Source organism: Brassica oleracea, chromosome C1 (genome assembly GCF_000695525.1).
Source record: "Brassica oleracea var. oleracea cultivar TO1000 chromosome C1, BOL, whole genome shotgun sequence".
Classification (NCBI taxonomy): domain Eukaryota; kingdom Viridiplantae; phylum Streptophyta; class Magnoliopsida; order Brassicales; family Brassicaceae; genus Brassica; species Brassica oleracea.
Window position 1 is genome coordinate 40456827 of NC_027748.1, and position 22662 is coordinate 40479488.

At 38.6% G+C, this 22662-nt stretch overlaps 5 protein-coding genes and 1 pseudogene across 6 annotated transcripts; all 6 read right to left on the reverse strand.

Annotated features, from left to right (window-relative positions):
* Positions 1 to 5: 5 nt before the first annotated feature.
* LOC106334103 (receptor-like protein 12) lies at positions 6 to 2407 on the reverse strand (the record flags this gene model as incomplete). Its single annotated transcript, XM_013772719.1, has 1 exon — positions 6 to 2407. A coding segment is annotated over exon 1 (2334 nt), but the record flags the coding sequence as incomplete, so codon positions are not given.
* Positions 2408 to 5205: 2798 nt separating this feature from the next.
* LOC106325542 (cytosolic endo-beta-N-acetylglucosaminidase 2-like) lies at positions 5206 to 8459 on the reverse strand. Of its 2 annotated transcripts, XM_013763591.1 has the most exons (11): positions 7903 to 8458; positions 7575 to 7712; positions 7388 to 7497; positions 7209 to 7320; positions 7025 to 7132; positions 6830 to 6942; positions 6664 to 6745; positions 6474 to 6554; positions 6346 to 6398; positions 6108 to 6243; positions 5207 to 6026 (listed from the first exon to the last, which is right to left on the reverse strand). In XM_013763591.1, the coding sequence occupies exons 1-11, from the start codon at positions 8404 to 8406 to the stop codon at positions 5319 to 5321; spliced, it is 2145 nt and encodes a 714-aa protein (XP_013619045.1). In that variant the 5' UTR covers positions 8407 to 8458; the 3' UTR covers positions 5207 to 5318. The 2 variants fall into 2 exon arrangements, with proteins under 2 accessions (XP_013619051.1, XP_013619045.1); XM_013763597.1 differs by lacking the exon at positions 6474 to 6554 and having other exon boundaries at positions 5206 to 6026; positions 7903 to 8459.
* A 403-nt stretch (positions 8460 to 8862) lies between these two features.
* LOC106295794 (dehydration-responsive element-binding protein 2B-like) lies at positions 8863 to 10258 on the reverse strand. The gene is made up of 2 exons (XM_013731783.1): positions 10118 to 10258; positions 8863 to 10027 (listed from the first exon to the last, which is right to left on the reverse strand). Exon 2 carries the CDS (start codon positions 10003 to 10005, stop codon positions 9106 to 9108), a length of 900 nt encoding a protein of 299 aa, XP_013587237.1. The 5' UTR covers positions 10006 to 10027; positions 10118 to 10258; the 3' UTR covers positions 8863 to 9105.
* A 600-nt stretch (positions 10259 to 10858) lies between these two features.
* On the reverse strand, positions 10859 to 13148 carry LOC106294406. Its single transcript, XM_013729963.1, has 6 exons — positions 12944 to 13148; positions 12449 to 12621; positions 12183 to 12364; positions 11199 to 12101; positions 11027 to 11104; positions 10859 to 10945 (listed from the first exon to the last, which is right to left on the reverse strand). Exons 2-6 carry the CDS (start codon positions 12609 to 12611, stop codon positions 10904 to 10906), a joined length of 1368 nt encoding a protein of 455 aa, XP_013585417.1. The 5' UTR covers positions 12612 to 12621; positions 12944 to 13148; the 3' UTR covers positions 10859 to 10903.
* Positions 13149 to 17706: 4558 nt separating this feature from the next.
* Positions 17707 to 18586, reverse strand: LOC106325569 (wound-induced protein 1-like). The gene has a single exon (XM_013763615.1). It carries the CDS (start codon positions 18311 to 18313, stop codon positions 17999 to 18001), a length of 315 nt encoding a protein of 104 aa, XP_013619069.1. The 5' UTR covers positions 18314 to 18586; the 3' UTR covers positions 17707 to 17998.
* A 302-nt stretch (positions 18587 to 18888) lies between these two features.
* The window catches only part of LOC106340258, a 4743-nt pseudogene continuing 969 nt past the window's right edge, over positions 18889 to 22662 (reverse strand).

Below are 22662 nucleotides of genomic sequence, written 5' to 3' on the forward strand. Positions count from 1 at the left end.
GGAATTTCTCCTGAAAGCTGGTTTTGGGAAACGTCTAGTGACTCAAGAGCCGTCAGGTTCCCCATAGATGAAGGGATGTGGCCAGAGAAAGCATTGTTAGACAAGTTGAGCACATGAAGCTCTTTTAATAGACCGATGGAGCTTGGGATCTCTCCTTCAAATTTGTTTCCTGAAAAGTCGAGTGCTGTGTAGATCTTTAGGATACGTACTAGCTCCATCTCTATACCTTTATTCATGAACACCATTGAATCATGGTAATAGAAACCTCCCATGTACTTGTCATCCAGCTGATCATAATAAACAGTCCCAAGTGATGACATAGCACTCCACTTCACAAAGAAGTCTGATGGCAAAGCTCCATTGAAGTGATTGTGTGATATGTCGATGATTTGCAACTCAGGGAACGAAGTTTGATGTATCGGTCCATGGAAGGCATTAAAGCGTAACACAAGAATTTTTAACTCTGGTAGAAAACTCAACCAAAATGGAAACGTATCATTGATAATGTTGCTTTCCACGTTCAGAACTTCAAGAAAAGAGGAATTGATCAAAGATTTTGGAAGCTTCCCTGTCAGTTTGTTATGACCAACGTCAAGCGTTCTTAAGCTTTCAAATATAGTCTCCGGAATACCTCCTTGAAGACGATTTTGACCAAGGTTTAGATATAAAAGAGAAGGCTTGAGATTTCCCAGACAACTAGGGATTAAACCACTGAAGTTGTTGTTTGATAAATCAAGAGTGTCTACATTGCGCAAATCACATATGAAAGAGGGAATATTTCCCGTAAAATTGTTGTTGGAGGCAAGCAAGTTTAGGCCAGATAGCCTTGAAACTAAAACTGTTGTTGGTTTTTCGAAGCCAGTGAAATTGTTGTTGGAAAGATCCAGGTAATACAGATATGGTAGCGTCGACCACAACCAGCCGGGCACTTGTCCTTTGATTTTATTATTGGAAATGTCTAGAAAAAATGACATATTTTGGTTTCTTACAAACTCTGGAAACTCGGTGATACCACAGCCTGACAATTGCAACTCAGAAAACAAATATGGATCTGAAACTGGACTCTTGTTTGTGAATGAAACAAGGTTGCCTGAGAGAACCAACCAACGGAGCCTCTTAAAATATGACAAGATATCATTCAAGTCAATGGTAGTGGTCGTGTTCAAATAGGATAGGTCAAGAACTTCCAGCCACTTGAGATGCGAGAAGATACTAAAATCAATCGGACCTTGTGTATTGTAGTGGGAAAGGCTAAGTCGGACAAGGTGTGTAAATTTTGATATCGTGACTGGGATTGGCCCTCTCAAGTTGTTATTGCCAACTTCTAACAGTAGTAGCTTAGGTGGTGAAGATATATTCCCAAGCTCAAGAATACCGTTGAGTTGGTTATCAGACAATATAACACGTTCCATAGAAGGAAGGGTGAAGAGAGAAGAAGGCAGGGTCCCAGTGAAAGCGTTGTTACTTGCACTGAAAATGATCAATTTGGATAGTGAAGTGATGTTATGAGGAATTGTTCCTGTGAACTGATTGTGATAGAGTCCTAAATATGACAACTTTGTCAAATTCAGTAGTGCAATGGGAAAGCTTCCATTGAGCCTATTGAGACCAACATTTAAGCTGGTCAGATGGTTTAGATTGCCAAAAGAAGATGGGATTTCTCCAACAATATTGTTCCAAGAAAGGTTAAGATAAGCGAGGTTATAAAGATTTCCAATAGAAGATGGAATCTTGCCCGAAATTTGATTCAAACCAAGGTTAAGATAGGTGAGATGAGAAAGGTTTCCAATCGAAGATGGAATCTGACCCAAAAAACTATTAAATGAAAGATCGAGGAAGGAGAGATGAGAAAGGTCTACTATCGAAGAAGGAATGAACTCGCTGAAACCATTTCGCGAAAGGTCGAGAGAGGTGATATGAGAAAGGTTTCCAATTGAAGACATGATTTGACCATTGAAATCATTACGTGAAAGGTTTAGAGTGTTTAGAGAATGAAGGTTTTGAAGACTGCTATTGGAATGAAACTCGCCAAGTAGGTTGCTGCAACTAAGGTCTAGCTCGATCACTTCACCGGATTTGGCATCGCACGTGATACCCTCCCAATTACAGCAGTCGCTGTTATTCGCCCATGAGTCCGTCTTCCCATGAGAATTATAAGAAGAAAAGGAAGAGTTTAGAACCTCGAACTCGGTCTTGAATTGGAGAAGTGCATCCCTTTGTTCCGGACGACACAAGTGCCTAGTGGGAACCGCAGACACGTCCTCATAACTGTAGCCGAGTAAGAAAAGTATAGAAAGAGTAAGAGAAATGGTACTCGTTATGTTCCAAAAGCCTTTCATTCTTCTTTAAGCTTATTTAACTTTGAAATGAAAAGGGCAATTGGTGATGAGTAACATGCTTCCATGCCCATCTCTTTATAGCGCAATAATAGACTTCGTTTTTATTCCACACCAAAAATATCCACAGAGATAAATCCAATATTCATCACGTCGAAAGCAAAATCTCTGTGTCTGATAGTCAAATTTCCACACATATTGGTCCCCTACACTAATTACATGAATTTTCAAAAAAAAAAAAATTGTCTACACCAAAGAAGACGTTAATTATGAAGTCTTATTTTGCTTAGGTTTATATTTGGATTCAAACTAATGTTTACGAGACCCATGCATATTGCATATACTAAGACCCATGCATTGCATATATTATAGTCTTTCGATTTGATAGTAAATGAATGTTTTATCTTTTTTACTTATAATTTAAAAAAGTCAAGATTTTATGACATTGTGACATTCCTTGCTTTAAGAAAAAAAACTAACTTAACTGCTACACTAGTATAATTTTGATAGAATTTCAAAATAAGAATGAATCTCTTATACTAATAAGAAGAAAACAAACATCAACCTTTTCAAGAAAAATCAATCTCTTAAAGCTTATTTTTATTTTTGGTTTATTCCTCGTGCCTTCGAAAATGAGAAATATATGCAAACATGACAAAAGGATCAACTCTTCACTAAGAATCAATCAAAATGAGCAAAAATATCAAGCTAGCTGGACGAGAACATTCTTCATGACAGAAGAATCAATTTTTCGTCAGGAATGTAATCACGATCGAGCCATATGGCCCCATATCATAGCGAGTACATTCTTCAACTAATAATATTCCTCAGGGCGAGATCGTCTACTCGGGAAAAGTACCTATTTCAAACTGAACTTTAACCATCGTGCTTATTCCTACCTGAACTTTGTAATAATGCATATTTCATACCGAACTACATAAAAACTCAAAAAATACTACATGAACTTTAAGCATTGTGTCTTTTCCTTCACGAACTTTACATGAACTCTCAAAATCGTGCTTATATATATTGACATTAGTCATCCGTTAATTTATCAAATGATGTCATTTTTGGAAATTTTTTGTAAAATTAATTGTGAATGTGACTGAATCATTGGGAAAAGTGTTTATTTCAACCTGAATTTTACCCGTCGTGCTTATTTCCTCCCGAACTTTGAAGTGGTGGGTATTCCATACCGAATTACATAAAACTTTAAAATACTACATAACTTTAAGTGTTGTGCCTTTTCCTTTCTGAAATTTATAGTAGTGCATATTTCATAATGAACTAAACAAAAAATTAAAAAACACTACATAAACTCTCAAATTTGTGCTAATATATATATTAATCGTCAAAGGTGTTATTCAACCATTAATCTATCAAACGACGTCGTTTTTGATAAATTATGTAAAATGTAAAATTTAAAAATACTATATAAACTCTCAAAATCGTGTTTATATATATTGACGTCAAAAATATTAGTCATCCGTTAATTTATCAAATGACGTCATTTTGGATAAATTCTGTAAAATTAAAAATTAATTTTTGGAAGGTCCAAATTCTCATACTGGTGGACAAGTAAGATCAGATTAATTACTAGACCAAAGTAAATTTATTGTATAAATTTTTAAACAGTAACTGATATTTAAGTTTTATTTTAATCAAATAAATATTATCAAAGTTTTATTGTTTCAGTTTTATAAAAAAAATATATAATCATTTATGTTTTAATTTAACTTTAAAAATCATTATATTATAAATTTAGACCAATTATTATTAATTTAAATATTTACTTTATAGTATTACTAAAATTGAACTATATTGTAAAATTTTAGAATTTTGTGTTGGTTTGCCTTTAGATCAGAGGCAAAAGATTTTGTTTTTGATAAATTCTGTAAAATTTAAAATTTGAAAATACTACATAAACTTTCAAAATCGTGTTTATATATAGATTGACAATCAAAGATGTTAGTCATCCGTTAATTTATCTAAATGACGTCATTTTGGTTAAATTTTGTAAAATTAAAAATTAATATGTAAACACGATTTTGAGAGTTTATGTAATATTTTTAAGGCGTTTAAAAATGTAGTATTGTTAAATTAAAAATTTACAGAATTTATTAAAAACAACGTCGTTTGATAAATTAATGGTTGAATAACACCTTTGATGGTCAATATAGCACGATTTTAAGAGTACATGTAGTATTTTTGAATTTTGTTTAGTTCAGTATGAAATATGCACTACTGTAAAGTTCGCAAAGAAAAAGGCATAACGTTTAAAATTCATGTAGTATTTTTGAGTTTTTATGTAGTTCGGTATGAAATACGCACTACTACAAAGTTCGGGTAAGAATAAGCACGATGAGTAAAGTTCAGGTTGAAATAGGCACTTTTCCCGATTTTACTCGGTCGATTTTTCTTTCTTCTTCAATATATGAAGACAAATTTTATCGAATAGCCTTTTTAATTCATAAAAATAGTTATCAAGATAGAAAATGATCGAAAGAGATTTTATTAAAAGTTAAATATGTATTTATATCCCTAGAGTTAATTAATCTAGACTTAGGGTTTAGAGTTAAAATGTGAGATTTTGGGATAAGATTTCAAGTTTTAAAAAAATAAAAAATAAATGTTAAAAAATTCAAAATAAAAACTATTTTTGTCATTTTATTTTTTGAGAGTTATTTTTATGATAAAAACTTAAAAATAGTTATATGAGAGAATTGCCCGAAAATAAACGTTGATGAACCAATCAGTTTCCGCATTTTTTCTTTCTCAGTCCATAATAACAAGTTTGGTGATAATCATCTCACTTTCATTCGATAAAATATACAGAAAAGAGACTACTAGTGATGAGAAACCAAAACTTCCATACGGAAGAGACTTGGTTCAGATTTTTTTATTATGTTTTTCCCCAGTTTCTAGATTAATGTAATTTTGTAATATACATTATTAATCGTTTCATACATAGTTTCAAGCAACCTACGAGAGACCTTCCAAGTCCACAAGAAGGTTAGGGGAATCATCTACCTTCATCCATGAACCATCTTCACCACAGGATTGAACCACGAAGCTGACTCCTTTCACGTCCGAATCTAGCACCAGTTCCGAAACGTAGTAGGCTGGTACGTGAGAGATTCCGAGGAACACTCTCTCGCTTCTTGGTTTCTCCAAAACCTTCCTCGATCTTAGTACATCAGTTGACTTCACACTCTCTGCATACACATTGTACACTGGGAGAACAGAGTCTTCACGCTGTTTCTGTCTCCATTCTAGCTTAACCCTGAGGATCTTAGAACCGGAATTACACGGTACAAGCTCTATGTTATGAGCCTCGATGACCCATGATGACGGTGGAGGTAAGGAAACGAGGTTTTGCGGGAGCTGAACATGGTCTTTGATTGAGATGTGACCGAGCAATGCAACGTACTCTGATGTCTTTGTCGGGTTCTCTGGTCCGTAGCAAAAGGCAAAGATTTCAATCAGTGTGTGTTCATCCATGACAAGGCTTGTCTCGTGTACCGTCCACTCGGATACAGTCTGCTCTGATGTGACGAGGCACTTCAAGAACATGTGATCTACTAATATGGGGATTGGTTCTTGTGGGGCCACAAGTATTGATTTAGTTTCGTGTGATGGGGATGAGAAACGAAGCAGGAGTCCAAGTTTAGAAGTTTCATCTGATTTCACCTGCACCAACTCCAAAATTATTCATTAGTAAGAGAAACAAGAAGATCTCATAATGTGATGTATCTAAAAGCAAAGACTTACAGAGTAGGAGACTGTGATGGGGGAAGAAGAAAGGTGAAGAAGGGGTTTAAAGAGCCTTGCTGTGAAATACACATCTCCTTCGAGTCTTCCTTTAAATACGATGTTTCCTCCTCCGTTATAAGATGCTTCTCTTGCACTAAACAAATTCATGTGCTTACCGTTATACACGTTTGCAAATAAATGTATCTAAATCAACAAAAAGTCAAAAACAGTTTTTAGTTTCAGGGCCAGAACTCACTCAACAGTGACCTGAATGATATCAGTGTTGTCTTCCTTGAACTCTAGGAGTGGCTGACGTGAATAACACAACAATCAGATGAGAAGATAATATTATATGTACTATGAATGACTATAAGATGGTTGAACCTGGAGACTTTGGCAAGATATGTTGTACCATGGAGCATCAGATAACTGACGACCCTCGAGTGAAACATGGTAACCAAAGCCCTGAATTAACGAGAAAATAGATTTTCAGAAGATAAATCATAACCACGACACTCGATGCATACTTTATTGTAACAAGATAGGAAGAAAGACGAGATCAATCTCAGTTTACCTGATTGAAATCCGAGTAAAAAGGCAAGATTTGTGGATATGTTTGGACTATTCCCCATGACTTCTCAACAAGTGACCACCATCTGAAGAGAAAACGAATGAACGATAATAAGATGACAAATAAATGGCAATTTATTTTACAAACAAACAGGCAAAAGAAGTAGTACTTATTCTGAGCTGTATGAAAATTAGGAGGTTGTGCAGTCTCATATACCCATCCGGGAGCGAAAATGGCCGCTGATACATTGTTTCTCTTCAGCAAATCAAGAGCAGTATCAACCTATCATATAGATTATTAATGAGACAATGAAGAAAAAAACTATGGAAAATTATTGGTTTCCTCAAGAGTTTCTGAGATATACAGTCCATTGCCCACCGCCAAAGGAGCCGCGACCAAAGACATCAATTCCCATGTAAACATCATATTTTCTGTCCCCTGCAACTTCAGCTGATAATTTTGGGTAGCTCTCCTGAAATACCATCACCCACTCAAATAACAGGCAAATGCATATAGAAGAAACACAAACTGAAGAAATTGAACGGTACCTTCCATGTATAGTTCATGAAGATTCCATCACACAAGTCAAAGAAAGGTTTGTTCTTTTCATTCAAATGATCTTGCCATTTAAGATCGCCGTGAATGGTGACACTGTCGTACCTGCAAAAAGAAAGGTGATGAGATCAAAGTGGTTTACCAAAAAACAAAGAACTTGTGAACAACTCACCATATAACCAAAGCCCCAGGCGTAGATAAATGCAAGACCTTTGTTAGATGGCTTACGAACTCCATCAAATTAGGAATCTGTTCTTCATCTATTTCGTTCTCTATATTAATCTGCAGGTAAACAGCTTACACTTCAAATGCAGATGAACAGAAGAATCAAGAAGTATCTACCAAAAGACAAAACTCACCAGCCATCCATCAAAACCTAGAGAACTAGAAAGCTCAGCCAAACGCTCAGCATACATCTGAGCAGACTCCTTAGAGGCAAGCATCTCACTGCAGGTAGCTTTACCTTCATCCCATTCCGTGATGAAAGTCCCCAACACCTTTTTTAACATTTCCATAAACACACAAGAAAAGGAAACACTTAAACCCATTAGCTTCCTCATCAACATAGAAACCACAATTCGTATCTCTCTACACAGCCACTAAAAATCTGAACTTTTTCTTTTGTTTCAAAATTTGTAAAAATCTGAACTTTCCACATCCAAATCAACAAGAATGCCTAATCTTTACCTTAACGCCATGCCTATGAGCTGTATTGGTCCAGCAAGGAGGAGGAATCGTCACCAGCGAATGAGAGAAGTAAACAAACACATCCATCAAATACCAATGCCAAATCGCGTATCCGGCGTCGTTTTCACACCCTTGTACCCACTTATCATCAACATACCCTCCTTTCATATCGTGGCACACTAAAACCCTTGGACGATGATCAGGTAAGTTTCGCCGGAGAGGGACTGTGGAGCGGTTGAACTGGAAGTGAAATGAGTCGAAGTAAGCTCGTGATTTTAAATCTTGGAGAGATTTGATCGGGAAGGAGATCGGTGACGACGGTTTCGATAGATCGAGCAGCGGGAGGGACTCGGACTCGGATTCTGCGCCGCCGTCGTTGGATTTGGGCATGATGACGGAGAGAGGGAACGAAGTGAGGAGCGTACGGGAGATGGTGAAGAAGAGGTTGTAGAGAGAGACGAGTGTTCTTCGTGAGAAATAGGCGCGAAGAAGCTCTCGTCGCATTTCGAGAGAAAGGTCAACGATGATTGAAGACGACGAACGATGGCTTCGATTTTTCTTTATTAAATAAAAAAAAGTGTAGCTTATGAAAATTAGATGACGTCACTCTTCTTTTCCTTAATGCGTACGCTAAACAAAAAGCACAGCATATGAAAGAAAAAGATCACTTTTCAAGCGAAGAATCCACGACATGGAAATTTCATGTTTTTTTTTAATAATAAAGTTGCTTGCACGGAAGAATCCAACGTTGGATATATTGGCCTTTCGGTACATGGGGCTAGCCGATTAGCTTTGTTGTATGGCACTAAAGACTGTGGTTAATATTTAAGAGTAGGATTTGAACTTTTTTAGTTTAAAATTAAGAGACTAGTTTTTATATTCAGTTAAAAACCTCATGGGAAACAAAAACTAAAAAAGCATGATTAATGGAAGATTTCCTGGCCTTCAAGAAACATGGGAAACAAGCTTCTCTTTGCTCCTTGATTCTTTTCTTAAGATTCGTTTTTAGGACTGTAAATCTAAATTATGGTTATTCTTTTATGTAAGCTATGTTATTTATATTAAACTCAGTAGATGAGTATTCAATACTTCATGATCCAAGTAAAGAGTAAAGACCGACAGAGTTAGTCTTTTTTCCATTAACACTCATCTCTTGTTTAAATTCAAAGAATCTACTGCAGACCATTCATTGCCTCAGCACTCTCAAAGATCCTGAGAACTCAAGTCAAAGAACTCGTGACCATCGTGTGGCTCCAAATGAAGAGGAATATGCGAGTCATAACCACCAGGATTTATCCCGTTCTGGTCTTCATCCACACCGGTACCTGTTAACATGATGCATTCATCTATATCGCCCAGGAGTTCATCAACATCAAAAACTTCATTCGGATCCCAAAGATCCTGCTCATTCAACATATCATTAGACCAACCATAATCCGCAACGGTAAGCACTTCTTCCTCTCCCTCCTTAGGTTTCTCAATCTCCTTGGATACTCTTCCCCAATACTCCTCATCAAACTCATCCAGCAAATCGGAACTCATCCTGATATTATTATCCCTAATCTGACTAACTTGTCTAGATTCAGAACCAGCATCATCTCGTGTAACACAAACATCACCACCAAGAACCGGTTTATGCTCAACACTACTACACACCTCAGACTGACTCGATGTACTAGCAAAAGACTCAGAGGCAACAACACACTGTTCAGGGAAGTTAAGGCGTGCCAAAGGACCGTACATAGCCTTGGCAGCTTCATCATAAGCAGAAGCAGCTTCTTCCGCAGTAGGGAAAGTACCAAGCCAAAGCCTACTTACTCGATTAGGTTCCCTGATCTCTGCAACCCATTTACCCCAAACTCTTTGTCTAACTCCTCTGAAACTACAGTGAGTGTTCTCAGGTCCTCCTTTACCTTTCATACACCCTTTCTTCGATCCTTTCGCGGGAACTTTTCGTCTCGGTTTATTCTCTCCTTTGTTAACAATGTCGTTGTACTCTTTCCACTTCTTTAGCCTATCAACGACCGTTGTACCGTCTGCTCGAGCTCTTGATTTTCTCTTCTTTGATGATGTATCGGTTACTGTTTGTTCATAAATTGCCATCTTTAGCTGTTAAATCAAAGCCCTAGAAAAGAAAGAGACAATGAACGAGATCAAAGAATTAGCTAAGCCTCGTCTAAACAAAAAGAAAAGGAAAAATCGAGAATAGACATACCTAATGGGTTGATAACTTCAAAACTCGACTCGAATCTCTACTTCAATGGTCAACAATAGCTTTCTCGTTTGGCTGCTGTGTTCTCGCGTGTAAATCGTCTTCTTCGGAGTGTCGCGTTTTTTCTAGCGTCTCTTCTTTTTTCTAAAACTTTTCCAAAAAGTAAAATAGCTCTGGAGTCCAAGGGGTGGAGGAGTATTTATAGAGGTTTCTCTAGATAATTCTGATATTTTATGAGAAAGTGGTGACGTGTCACTGTCTAATTCGAATACCGAAACGTAGATGTTCTACATGATCGACACGTGTCTTAATACTCACCACAAAAAAAACACGCTCCCGATACAGCTAAGCAATTGGCATACTAGCTGGGCTTCAGGCCTTCAGCTATTAACGGCCCATTGAAAAGAATATTAAGGACCTATCCATATTTGACCTAGTTAATCTGTAACCGGCCGAGTTCTTAATCCGGCTTAAGTTAAGCCACCATTACAACGACCATTTAAGAAGCTCTGATCTGACCCCCTAAATATTCTGCTCCCTGATAGCAATACTTACTTGAAAGTTAACAGTTCAAACTGAAAGCATACCCAAGTCAAAAGCATTCACAACCACAGATAAGTCACCTACAAGTTCTTTTCTCAACAAGCTAAAACATTACTATTTTGTACCAAAAGATTCTAACTTTTTGTTTCTTCAGTTTTTGTCAGAACAAAAGGCAAAGTATGCAGAGGGAACTGCAAACTCCCTGACCCTGAGTCTCGTCGTGTTACCATATGCTTAGGATCTTCCCTATGTCCTTTTCAGTTGAAGTATCTCTTTTCTTGATTCAAGCTACAACAATACAAAAGCGAATTGGTATTTGAAGCTCATGAGAAAAGGTAAGTAACAAACAAATCACAAGTTTTTCTTTACCAGCTCCATCTGCAAAGTAATCATATACTCAGCTTGCTTCATCTGAGTTTGCTTTAACTCCTTCACTTCCGCCCATATCTACCCCAGAGAAGACCGATTTTCATTAGTGAGAGTCACGGATAAACAAGCTGTGTTTATAATTCAGAGAACAAAGTAAAGACCATCAACTTACCTCACTCAAGATGTCCAGGTAAGTGGGAGGGGATTCCATTTCCATCTTGGAAAGATCCATACGAAGCTTCTCTTTGTCAACTCCATTGTCCTCAGCTCCATCTCCTGTCATGGCGGAAACATAAGAGGACCCACAAGGTGATTTATCTATATTCCCTTCTTCATAGTCCGAGAGCGGTATCCCATCTTCCCAATGATTGGGCACCATAGAAGAAGACGATGCAAATCCTGTAGGTTCTTCCAAAATCCTCTCCAGTCCTGCAAGATGTGCTTGGAAATTTGATGCAGCATCCCAATCGATCTCTGAATGTGTGTCCTCAGCAGAAACGTCCTTGCTATGTCCTATCATGTTAATAGTTCCCTTGGTACTGTCTTGGCGTGAGGAGAGAGCTCGAGAAGCAGCAGTTGACCAAGAATTTTCAACTCCTTTACTTGCTTGAGATGGAACTTCATTTGTCGAAGTTGAAGACTCAGTCACGTTTCTCAGAACTGATGAGTAAGATACACCAGATTGCACCACTGCTTTCTCAGCTTTTCCAAGGTTGACTACTGCTCTTGAACCTGCCCCGCGTGCTCCACTTGAGTCTTCTCCTTTGTTCTCACCTGAATCGTCTGAAGACTTGAAAAGACTGCTCCACTTATCAACCCGTGTTGCTCCTACCTCGCCTATCTCCACAAGAGAAGACGCCGGAATAGCCTTCCTGGATAGTGATGCAACAGCATATTTGGAGGTTGACGGTGCCCTTACATACGGCGACGGTGAAAACATACGGAGCAGTTTGTTTGTCTGATCTCGGTCAAGCTCAAACCAAAACATCTTGTCGTCCTGGTAATTATTAGCAATCACTGGACTGAACTTTTCTTCAGCCAAAGGCTCACACTTCACTCTTACTCTTATCTTTACCTGTGTAAAAAACATTTACAAAAACGAGTTACTTTTCAATGAATCAACTAAACAAAGTCTTTAGTACTAAACAGTACAAACCTGAGCAGGGTAAGGACTTGGATCAGTCCCATTAGGAGACCAAGCTTTGGGATCAATGTTCAACTGTCCTTCACTAGCAGCTTCAAAGATACCATGAAGTGTTCTATCACTGTAGTTGAACAAGAACAGCGTCAAACCAGGATCAATATTCTTGATATACGCCATGTGAGGAGCTGGCAAACCTGGTCACAAAACAAACATCAATCTCAACACAAACAAAGCTTCGATTTTTAAGAAAGATTATAGATTTGCATATCTTAACTAACCAAACAACTTCTTAGCGTAACACTCTTTGATAGTGCTGAACTTGCATCCAAATATAACTCCGCAGAGATCTTTCTTCTCAAGATTCCTCACGCACCAATTCCCGTATGTGTTAAGGCTATCCGGAGCAAGCGTGTAGGTCTCCGTCTTCCTCCCCGCACCCATTCCCTTTCACCTGAACATAAAGAATCAAAACAAAATCGATTCACCAAACCGGCAAACAGCTTCTAGAAACCCTAACCAGGAGCGATTTGCAATCTGAGAAAAGGCTAACAAACACTAAAACCTAGAGGATCTCGAACCACTAAAAACGTCGATCTCAGCTCATAACACTAGCAAGCAGAGAAAGATCGCACACACACACACAAGTTCTTCGTCTTAAAAATCGTTCAGTAACAAACCAAATCGGAGGTTTTTTACACTAAAATCTCGGAAACAGAGCGATTTCTCGTGTAAACAGAGAAGGTTACGCTAAGGAAACTGTTTCGTTACTTTACCTAAACGATCTGAGACGAGACTAGAGAAGAGAAGAGCGATTAGGATCTTCAGAGACGTAAAAATTCCCGCGAATTTCAGTCGAAATGCATGGGATGAAGGAAGATCTACAGTGAAATGGTTTGTTAGGGTTCTTCGATTTTTCGCAGGGGAAGGGATGAGTGTGAGATGAGAGAGTTAAAGAGAAAGAGGAAGGTACTACAAGCCTGAAACCGTAGGAAGGAAAGCTGCAATTTTTTCGTCCTAAACAACAAAAAAAAATATGATAAGACGAAGCGCGAAAAGAGTTTTTGCGTGTGACGATTATACCCTTTTGGGGTTTTGGGTTGTTACATTAAAATGGAAAGTGAAGGAGGGTTGTTTGGTAATATCAGGGGGATAATGCAGGGAGACGTTGCAGTTTGCACGGCCATCACGTCAATGGTCAGGGTTGAATGGTTGATAAAGTTAAGAGGTTTTTGTTACCTGCTCCTTCCCCCAAGAAAAATTTAATACGTGTAAATAACAATTTTAAATAAATTAATTGTTTGTAATGATTACTTTCAAGGTTTTTTGGACTTCATTTATATCCTGCATTGAATTAGTTTTTCCAACTCGCCTACATTCTCTCATTTATATCCAGCATTTGTTAAACTCCAACTCATCCATTTTGGCGTATCAGAATGTAATAATTTTAGATACTTTTTTTTGGTGTTTTTGACGATTTAGCTATAGTTATATATGTATAATATTTTCCTGCATTTAAGAATATATCTGCATTATTCTTAAGCTTTGTTTAAAACTAAAATTTGCTTGTATGGTTTCTTATATACCTGTATGTTTTAAGTTTCGATTTAGTGATTCCATAAACTTTGAACGTTGCTTATATGCAAACTGATTTCAAATTGTAAGAACATTTTGTTACGTGTCTTCTTTTTCAATCAGAAAGAGAGTACTAGAAGAGAGATGGGAGGAAAGAATAGAATAATCAAACATTCATCATCAATGTATGCAACAATGTATTGACTTAGGAGTTAGGACAGTTGGGTCTCGGCCTGAGAAAGCATATTAAAATACTAATTCGAACACCATAATAATCTTCGTGTCACATTCATAAACACCATGATATTACTTTAACAAAATCTTCGTGTCACATTGATAAACACTATGAAGTTACTTAACAAGAGTAAAGGAATAATCATTTCTTCCTTACCCCAAGCAATCTATGAACCACTAAGAAGGAATCAAAATGAGAACGCTGATCCTTTGATCTACAAAACCATATTTTTTAAACTTGTTTTTTTTTAACAAGGTCTTGTTTACTTGCTCACAAGAATATTGTTTGATGAAAAATGGTGTGTCGTGGGGTAGATCTTACAGTACACGACTGAGTTAGTGAGAGCCTGAATCGTTAGGACGCTTTTGATCTCTCCGATAACCTTACGGCGTCCTGTGAGACTGTGACTCCACCGGAATACCTCTTCCCTCCATACGAACCATGGTCACAGACTCAAACACCACCTCTTAACTACTAACCTATATATGTATTTCTTTACGTCATTAAACTGTAACGTAGGAATCATCACATGCTATGTATATGTAATCTGTAATCTATTTAGACAACATCTTTTGAACTTAATACTAATATATTTTTAGTGAAAGCTGGCGCCTGCATAAGATAAATTTATCCATTTAAACACAACTTTGTATATGTCAAGGTATATGACTAGTCTAAAAATCAGCATTTAGTTCTTTCTGTAGTGTTAAGGAGAAGAGTGTGTTAGAGTCTTGGATGTGGAAGAAGTTATTAAAACTGAGATATTTGGCTTCGCAGTTGTCTAGAGTGGAGATAAATAACAGCTCTACTACATTCTTTTGGTTTGAGAAATGGTCGCCACTGGGTATATTGATTGAGCTAACGGGGAATAGAGGAAGCATGTATCTTGGTATTCCAATAAACTCTAAGGTGGAAGAGCTATCCAGACATATAGGACCAGGAGACATAGAGTTTCTGTCCTCGGCTGATAGAACAGGAAACTGTGGTTCTAAAAAACAGAGGGCTCAACCAGTTGGAGGATATTTGTTTATGAAAAAGGGAGAATGGTGAATTTAAATCTGGTTTCCTCACTTCTCAAACATGGAACCTTATAAGAGTCCAGTCGCCGAAAGTGTTATGGTTCAAAGGAATTTGGTTCTCTGAAGCCACTCCTAAATTCTCTTTTCTTACTTAGATTGAAATGCACAACAGACTACCGACTCGGGATAGGATACTCAGATGAAATCCTCAGGCTATATCCATTTGTTGACTTTGTAAATCTGCGACAGAAACCAGAGATCATTTTTTTTAGTGCTCTTATTCAAAAGAAGTTTGGTGTGGGACTATTAGAGATCTGGCAGATAATGGGAGTTTATGTCAATGGTCTTTGGCGGTTCACGTCTTGGTGAATGTATTACAAGAGAGAACTTTGAGATTTCAATTGTGATATTGTTTTCAAGCTGTGGTTTATGCATTATGGCATGAGAGAAATGTTAGAAGAGTGAGTGACCCGTCTCAGCCAGCTTCTTGTATGATTGCTAAGTTAGATAAGTTGGTTCGGAACAGAATCACCTCGTTAAGGAGAAAAAATGGTGGGAAATATGAGAAGGCAATGGAAATTTGGTTTAGAAGAAGATAATTGAGTTTTATAGATTCTAAAAAGTGTCTAGAGATTATGACTGAGTAATCCTTTGTAGAAAAGAAGCAGTGAATACTGTACAGAGAATTTTTTGAAGTGAATAAAATTAAAAAAAATTCGGAAAAAAATCAGCATTTAGAAAATTGGTAGATGTCATTAGACCGGCTGAAGGGTTAAATGGCCTAATAAAACCAAAATTTCTTGTCAACTTTTCTCTTTCTAATTAAATTTATAGTTTTATAGTTTTAAAATGTAATGTATAGTGTTTTGTTTCTGATTGTATAATTGCGTAACATATACAAATCACAACGATCCATGCACTTAATCTCAGGTAAAAGTAAATGAAACTTGATCTGACACCATAAAAACAGTAGCTAAGCTCTCATCTAGTAGATATGTTTGATTATGAGTGTCTAATTGAGTTCATATATTATAAAATACAACGAGTTATAAGAATTGAGTTTTGTTAATATAAGAAATGTATAATGGCCTCAGGGAATTGTAACAATGAGATACAAATGGGAAGTCTACTGAGAAAGCACATAATCTGATTATCTTCTCTTCTCAGCAAGGGAGCCAATTTATTTTCCTTCGAAACATCACTTGATGTTTCTTTACCGCCACAACAACCTTTGATTGAGATTAGTAACGTCGAGATAGCTAGACTTTTGAACATACGGCCGTTACATTGGTTATTTTTTCAAACTCTTTGAACCAATTCATAATACTCTTCTTGCTGAGGTACGTCACTAATCACTATTCTTAACTTCTTGCTGAAAAACTAACCGTTAGATCAAACTAGAAACGTCCATCCGATTATAAGTAGCTTTGCGATCAAGGAACTACGCTATGTATGGCATGTTTAATTTGAATTAATGAGAGAGCTTGTATGCCACAGGTTGTTGACGATTCCTCATGGGGAGGACTTATATGTCGACTTCGCATTTGTCGTCGTGTTACTTGTAAATTGTAATCGCAGAAAATACGTCCAATCTACGTTAGATAAGATTTCTACATCTCTTAGTTGGTTTCATATATGCATTTTATTCAAAATAAGATCAGAAAATGAGCTGTAGATTAGTGTTTTACACATCAGTATCAGATTGTATATTGTTGACTCTTCATTTTTTGTACTTGAGGTTTGTCTACTCTTGGAGCACTTGATCACTTGTATATAATCTTTAGACTTTTACAACAAATTGATGAAATCACTTGTAAATATAGTAGATAAGCAATGATATATATATATATATATATATATATTGGATATTTTGGGCATTGGACATGACCGAAAAAACATCTAAGTTCGATGAATTTGCGTCACGCATCATGATTTAATTAAATAAATACTATGAAATACGCCAATGTATATACTTTTTCTTGGTTTTGTTTAGTGTTTTTTTTCTTCTGTTAATAGCGTTTTATTGCCATACCATTTTGACCAAACGACGCCAAAAGAGAGAGATAATGCGTGTCCACGTCCAACACAGAAAAAAAAGACGCAGGAGTGACCTTCCTCGTTGCTTCCTCTGAAACTTTCTCTTTCACAATTAAACTTTTTTGATGTTACGTTGCGTCCACGATTACATTTAATAACTATATTAATTATTTCATTAAAAAGTAAACGTCGTTAAATCTTAACAATATCCAAAACCCAAATCATAAAACTTGGTTCATACTTATCTCAACACATCAAACTCTCCAAATAGACTGAACTCTAGTCCATCTAACCCTCATAATAATGTTTATCAGTTTGTGCAATGATTTCATGTAGAATAAGGTACATAAACTCAACCGAAGTAGAAAATTAAGGAACGCTAACTTCAATATGTTCAGGAAGTTCTGTTTTTAGATTGTGTATTTTTTTAATTTTTTGAACAACAGATTGTGTATCTTTATAAACTCAAATCTGTATCCAAACTAAAAAAGTAAAGCTTAGATACTTTTATAAACTCAATCTGTATCCAAGCTAAACAAAAGTAAAGCTATATACACATAAAAAAGCATGCTAATCCACTCAGAGGTCATATGAGCCAAATGGGCAGCTTTTTATATTATTTTCATCGACAAGTGCAGAACTTCTCGTATTATAAAATGTTGAACGAATATAATAAGATCCCAAACGCACATTTTTATTCCAATTATAACATAACCAAACGTTACATCAGACATAACGGCACAAGCCAATTTGGGTATCCCCATGCTTGCTGTACCCACTAAAACACAAAAGCACGATTATAAAGCAAATTAAAAAGAAAAAACAAATGAAGAACTAGCGACAGCCAAAACGCAGCCCACACCGCGTCTCCAACCTCACAAATTCCTCACATATACGACAAACCAACCACACACCGACACGTAAGCAGCCTTTATTTAGTTATTAATCCACGTGACTTTTACTCCTCAAATCGCCAGAACCAGACCCGGTACGGATTTTCCAGCCCGACCCGAGAATTTGCTTTCCCACACGGAGGGGCAATGCGAGCGCGCAATCTCAGCAGATCGTCCGGCGACAACGCCACCGATCCGCGTGACGGTGAGAGAAGTGTTCGAGTACTCCCTCACCTGAGTGATTATCCCATGCGACACGGTCCAGGCGTGGATCCAGGAGACGGAGCTAGCAGCGTCGCAGCCCTCGGCGATGACGGTGGATCCGAAGGAGACGACGGAGAGAGGCACGAATTCGAAGGGAGGAGAGACGCCGGTGAGCGTGCGCATCAAAAACTGGTGCGGCGGAGGGCCGTGGAACCAGTAGTCGAGATCTGGGGTGAGGATCCGGTGAACCGATTCGACGTCTCGAGATCTCAGGGCGTCATACAGTTTCAGAACCACGTCTCGGTTCTTGGTCTCTGAGTCCGCCAGAGTATCCAGTTCTTGGCGAGTTTCTTGAATCGAAAGCTAACACGAGAATTAGGGATTTGGAGATGATGAAGAAGGAGATGATGGACGATTCCCAGGTTTTTCGAAATAGATTTGATGACGGTTTATATAGGAGGCGCAGGCTGGGATATGATTCTGTGCATCCCATCCTACTTTAACGTTCTCGGATGTATAGATGCGATGACACGTGACCTTTTATGATTAGTTAATCTTGTTTGTGGGGCCCGGTGATAGCCAGCTTTTGTTGACCCCACGCATAATTAGGTGAATAGTTAATAGGTTATTTCAATTTTGCCGCTGGTAAAATATCTTGACTTTAGTTGCTTTGTGAAGTAATTGATTTTTGTTTTTTTTGGGTGAATACAAGGGAGAAAAACCTCCCATATTTAATTTATTTCAAAACAAAAAACATACTACTCGGCCACATGCCTCAATTTAGGCGGGCCTGAACCATCCTCAATCAACAAAAGACTAACTTCTACTGGAACAACATCAAAAATATGGAATCCTAACGCTAGAGAAAAAGCATAAGTAGCCAAGCCATCTGCAAGACCATTAGCTTCTCTGTAGATGTGTTTAAAACGGACTATCCAGTCCCTAGAGATAAAGCCATAGCACAATCGTACTAGGAAGGACAAAGGATGCGTCTCCGCAATCCCTGTCCGAAAGAAACCAACCACCACGGCAGAGTCCACTTCTACCTCCACACACCTCACTCCTTTATGCCAAGCAATCAACAGACCATAGTAGACACCCCAAAGCTCAGCCAAAGGTGCAGAGCAACGCCCGATATTCAGACCAAAACCACAGAGCCAACTACCATTCTCATCTCTCAACACACCGCCAGCCGTAGCAATCCCCGGATTCCCACGCGAAGCCCCATCCGTATTCACCTTAAACCATCCTGTTGGCGGCTTCTCCCACTTAATCCACCTCTCTACTCTCGTTATCCTCACCGCTTCTTTCTTCGCACTGCACATGTTGATTTCCTTGGCCTGTTCTTTAACAAACTGCACTCGGTCCCTACACAATCGCTTCCCCCCAAAGACGTTCCCGCACCGCCACTTCCAAGCCCACCAAATTGCTACTGCAAAAAGAACTACCCAAGGACCCATCTCAGTTTTACCCTCCGAGCTCGAAAGGTTATCATAAGTCCATTCAAACAGAGACTGCCGAAAGAAACTTTGCCTCTTAACCCTCGGTATAATACGGTCCCATATACCTTGCATAGTTGGACAATCCCTAAGAACATGTATTATCGACTCCACACCCTTTCTACACACTCGGCAGACATTAGAAACCCCAATATGCCTTCGAAATCTCTCCTCATTTTTCATGATAGATTGCTGAGAAACCAGCCACAAGAAAACGCGTATCCTCTCCGGTACTTTCAGCCTCCATATACAGTTATAAAACTATTCCATATCCTGTGTAAGGACATTTTCTCTTGTTAACAGTGAATAAGCTGATGCAACTGAGAAACTACCATCCCGAGTCTCTCCCCAGACCAACTTATCCTTAGCTCCTGTTACTGTGTCGAGAACCACTGATCTAAGTTCCAACCTCTTATCCTCATCAACATACTGCCCAATAACATCAAAATTCCATCCCCTATCCGCCTGCCACAACTCATTAGCCTTGATATTCATGAGCGCGTCTGGAAGATGTCCATGCACAGAATCTACCAGAGCTTCATTAACCAACCACTTATCCGTCCAAAAACGAATGCTTGCACCATCACCAACAACCCAAGCATAACCCTTTACGATCACCTCTAAGATTCCGAGCCCCACACTCCGCATAGTCGAAGACCATGAGCCAGTAGAAGCAAGCCAAGATAAATCTTGTAGATCACCGACGTTATACTTACAACGCAGAACTTGGGCCCAAAGGCTAGTTCTATCATTCAACAGTCTCCAACTTACCTTTGCTAGTAACGCCATATTCATCTCCTTAGCATACCTGATCCCCTAACCACCATCCTGTTTTGGTTTGCATATTCGATCCCAGGCGACCAAATGCTGCTTTCGTTGTTCACTCGTGCTTCCCCATATAAAATCCCTTAATAACTTATCCAAAGCATTAAGTGTAGATACAGGTAGCTGAATATTGCTCATACTGTGAACTGGGGTAGAGGACAACACAGCTTTAGTTAAAGTAATCCTACCAGCCCGGCTCAACATCTTCCCTTTCCACCCTGCTAACCGCGAGGAGACTCTCCCAATAACTTCACTAAACATATCTTTATTGATCCGTTTATGAAGGATCGGCATTCCCAAGTACTTCCCAAGATCATGTGTGGATTGAATACCGCTCTCAGATGTGATACGATTACTCAAATCCAGAGCCACATTCTTGGAAAAAAAGATCTTGGACTTCTCTAAGCTCACCTTCTGGCCTGAGGCATTGCAGAACCTCTCAAGGACTCTGCGAATCACTCTGATCTGCGCTACAGATGCCTCCGCAAACAATATCAAGTCATCAGCAAAGCAAATATGAGAGAGGTTAGGACCTCCACGAGAGAGCTGGATCGGTTTCCATATCTTCGCTCCCACCGCATCTTCAATAAGGTGGCATAGTCGCTCCATACACAGCACAAACAAATATGGGGATAGGAGATCTCCTTGTCTTAGGCCCCTCGCTGGTTTAAAAGGCTCTGTCTTCTCGCCATTCCAGAGCAAGCGCATAGACGGTCCTGCAACACACTGGATGATCCAGCTTACCCATCTATCTGACAAACCCATAGCATGCAAAGTATCTTCCAGATAGTCCCACCTAATCCGATCATAGGCCTTTTCAAGATCTAACTTTAAGATCATCCATCCTTTTTCCCCTGCTTATACCTCATTGAGTGAATCGCTTCTTGCACAACCACTATATTATCATTGATCAGCCGCCCTGGAATAAAACTCGACTGAGCCGGTCCAATCAATTTTACCATCACTTGCTTCAGTCTTCTTACTATGGATTTTGTAATTATCTTGAAGAGAACATTACAAAGGCTAATTGGTCGGAATTGAGTAATCTTTTCTGGACTTGCTACCTTGGGAATGAGTACGATCAGAGCATCGTTAGTCTCCTGCGGTAACTGGCCCGACTCGAAGAATTCCAAAGCAAACTGTATCACAGATTCACCCACTACCTCCCAACTTCTTTGATAGAAAATGGGTTGATATCCATCCGGTCCCGGAGCTTTAAAGCTTCCCATACTTCTCACTGCCAGCTCTATATCCATCCCAGAGAACGGTCTACTCAATTCCACCTTATCATCTCGAGAGAGACTCGGGAAACCTTCCTGCGGAAGCTTCTCAACAACAGGATCAACATTTTCCAAAAGTAAAGGCGAGTGAAATACTGAACCGCCATACTCTCTAACTCCTCTATATCAGAAACCCACTTATCTTCATCATTCCTCAGAGTTTCAATATGATTCCTTCGCCGTCGAATCACCGTGGATGTATGAAAGAACTTGGTGTTTCTATCCCCAAAATTTACCCATTTTTCTCTTGATTTCTGAAACCACACCATTTCCTCCTGTTCGAGAATAACATCAAACTCCTTTAATAACTCCTCCTCCCTGCTTAACAATTCATCCGTCTAGTTCCTATCAGTTTCCTCCTGCACTTCTTTGATCTCTTTCATAGTTTTCTCCTTCTGAACTTGGATTTCTCCAAATACCTCCTTGTTCCATTTACGCAAGACAACTTGAAGATTCTTCAGAGCAGCCTTCGTGTCTATGTTCCTATTCCATGAATTCTCCAACAAATCTTCAAAACTCGGATGCTGCAACCAGGCGGCCTCGAACCGGAAAGGCCGTCTACTCGCATCCATTCTCACCGGTGGTTCAAGTCGGAGGAACAGTGGTGCATGGTCTGAAGCGAGAAATGGTAGGTGAGAAACTAACGCACTTTGCCACTTCAAACGGGTTTGAGCACAACACAACACCCTATCCAAATGCTTAGCTACAAAGGAACTCCCCTCTTTCCCTCGTTTCCACGTAAATTGATTTCCAGTGAAACCCATATCAATAAGAGATAAGTCATTAATCCACTCCCCAAAAACCAAAGAATCATCTGAGAGCTGCCCATTACCTCTTGTTCTTTCATCCATTCGAATAATTGTATTAAAATCTCCTCCAATCACTAACGGTCCTTCAATACCTCCGATAACATCCTTTAGCTGACCCC

Excerpts from the sequence above, each read along its gene's own strand:
- LOC106294406 (XM_013729963.1), bottom strand. The coding sequence starts at position 12,611 with ATGGGTGCGGGGAGGAAGACGGAGACCTACACGCTTGCTCCGGATAGC. Across the intron at positions 11,105-11,198 it reads ACCTGGACATCTTGAGTGAG|ATATGGGCGGAAGTGAAGGA; the intron begins GTAAGTTGATGG and ends TCTCTGGGGTAG. Across the intron at positions 10,946-11,026 it reads TTACTTTGCAGATGGAGCTG|CTTGAATCAAGAAAAGAGAT; the intron begins GTAAAGAAAAAC and ends GTATTGTTGTAG.
- LOC106295794 (XM_013731783.1), bottom strand. The coding sequence starts at position 10,005 with ATGGCAATTTATGAACAAACAGTAACCGATACATCATCAAAGAAGAGA.
- LOC106325569 (XM_013763615.1), bottom strand. The coding sequence starts at position 18,313 with ATGCGCACGCTCACCGGCGTCTCTCCTCCCTTCGAATTCGTGCCTCTC.
- LOC106325542 (XM_013763591.1), bottom strand. The coding sequence starts at position 8,406 with ATGCGACGAGAGCTTCTTCGCGCCTATTTCTCACGAAGAACACTCGTC. Across the intron at positions 7,713-7,902 it reads CTCATAGGCATGGCGTTAAG|GTGTTGGGGACTTTCATCAC; the intron begins GTAAAGATTAGG and ends ATGTTAAAAAAG. Across the intron at positions 6,943-7,024 it reads TTGGCGGTGGGCAATGGACT|GTTGATACTGCTCTTGATTT; the intron begins GTATATCTCAGA and ends TCTATATGATAG.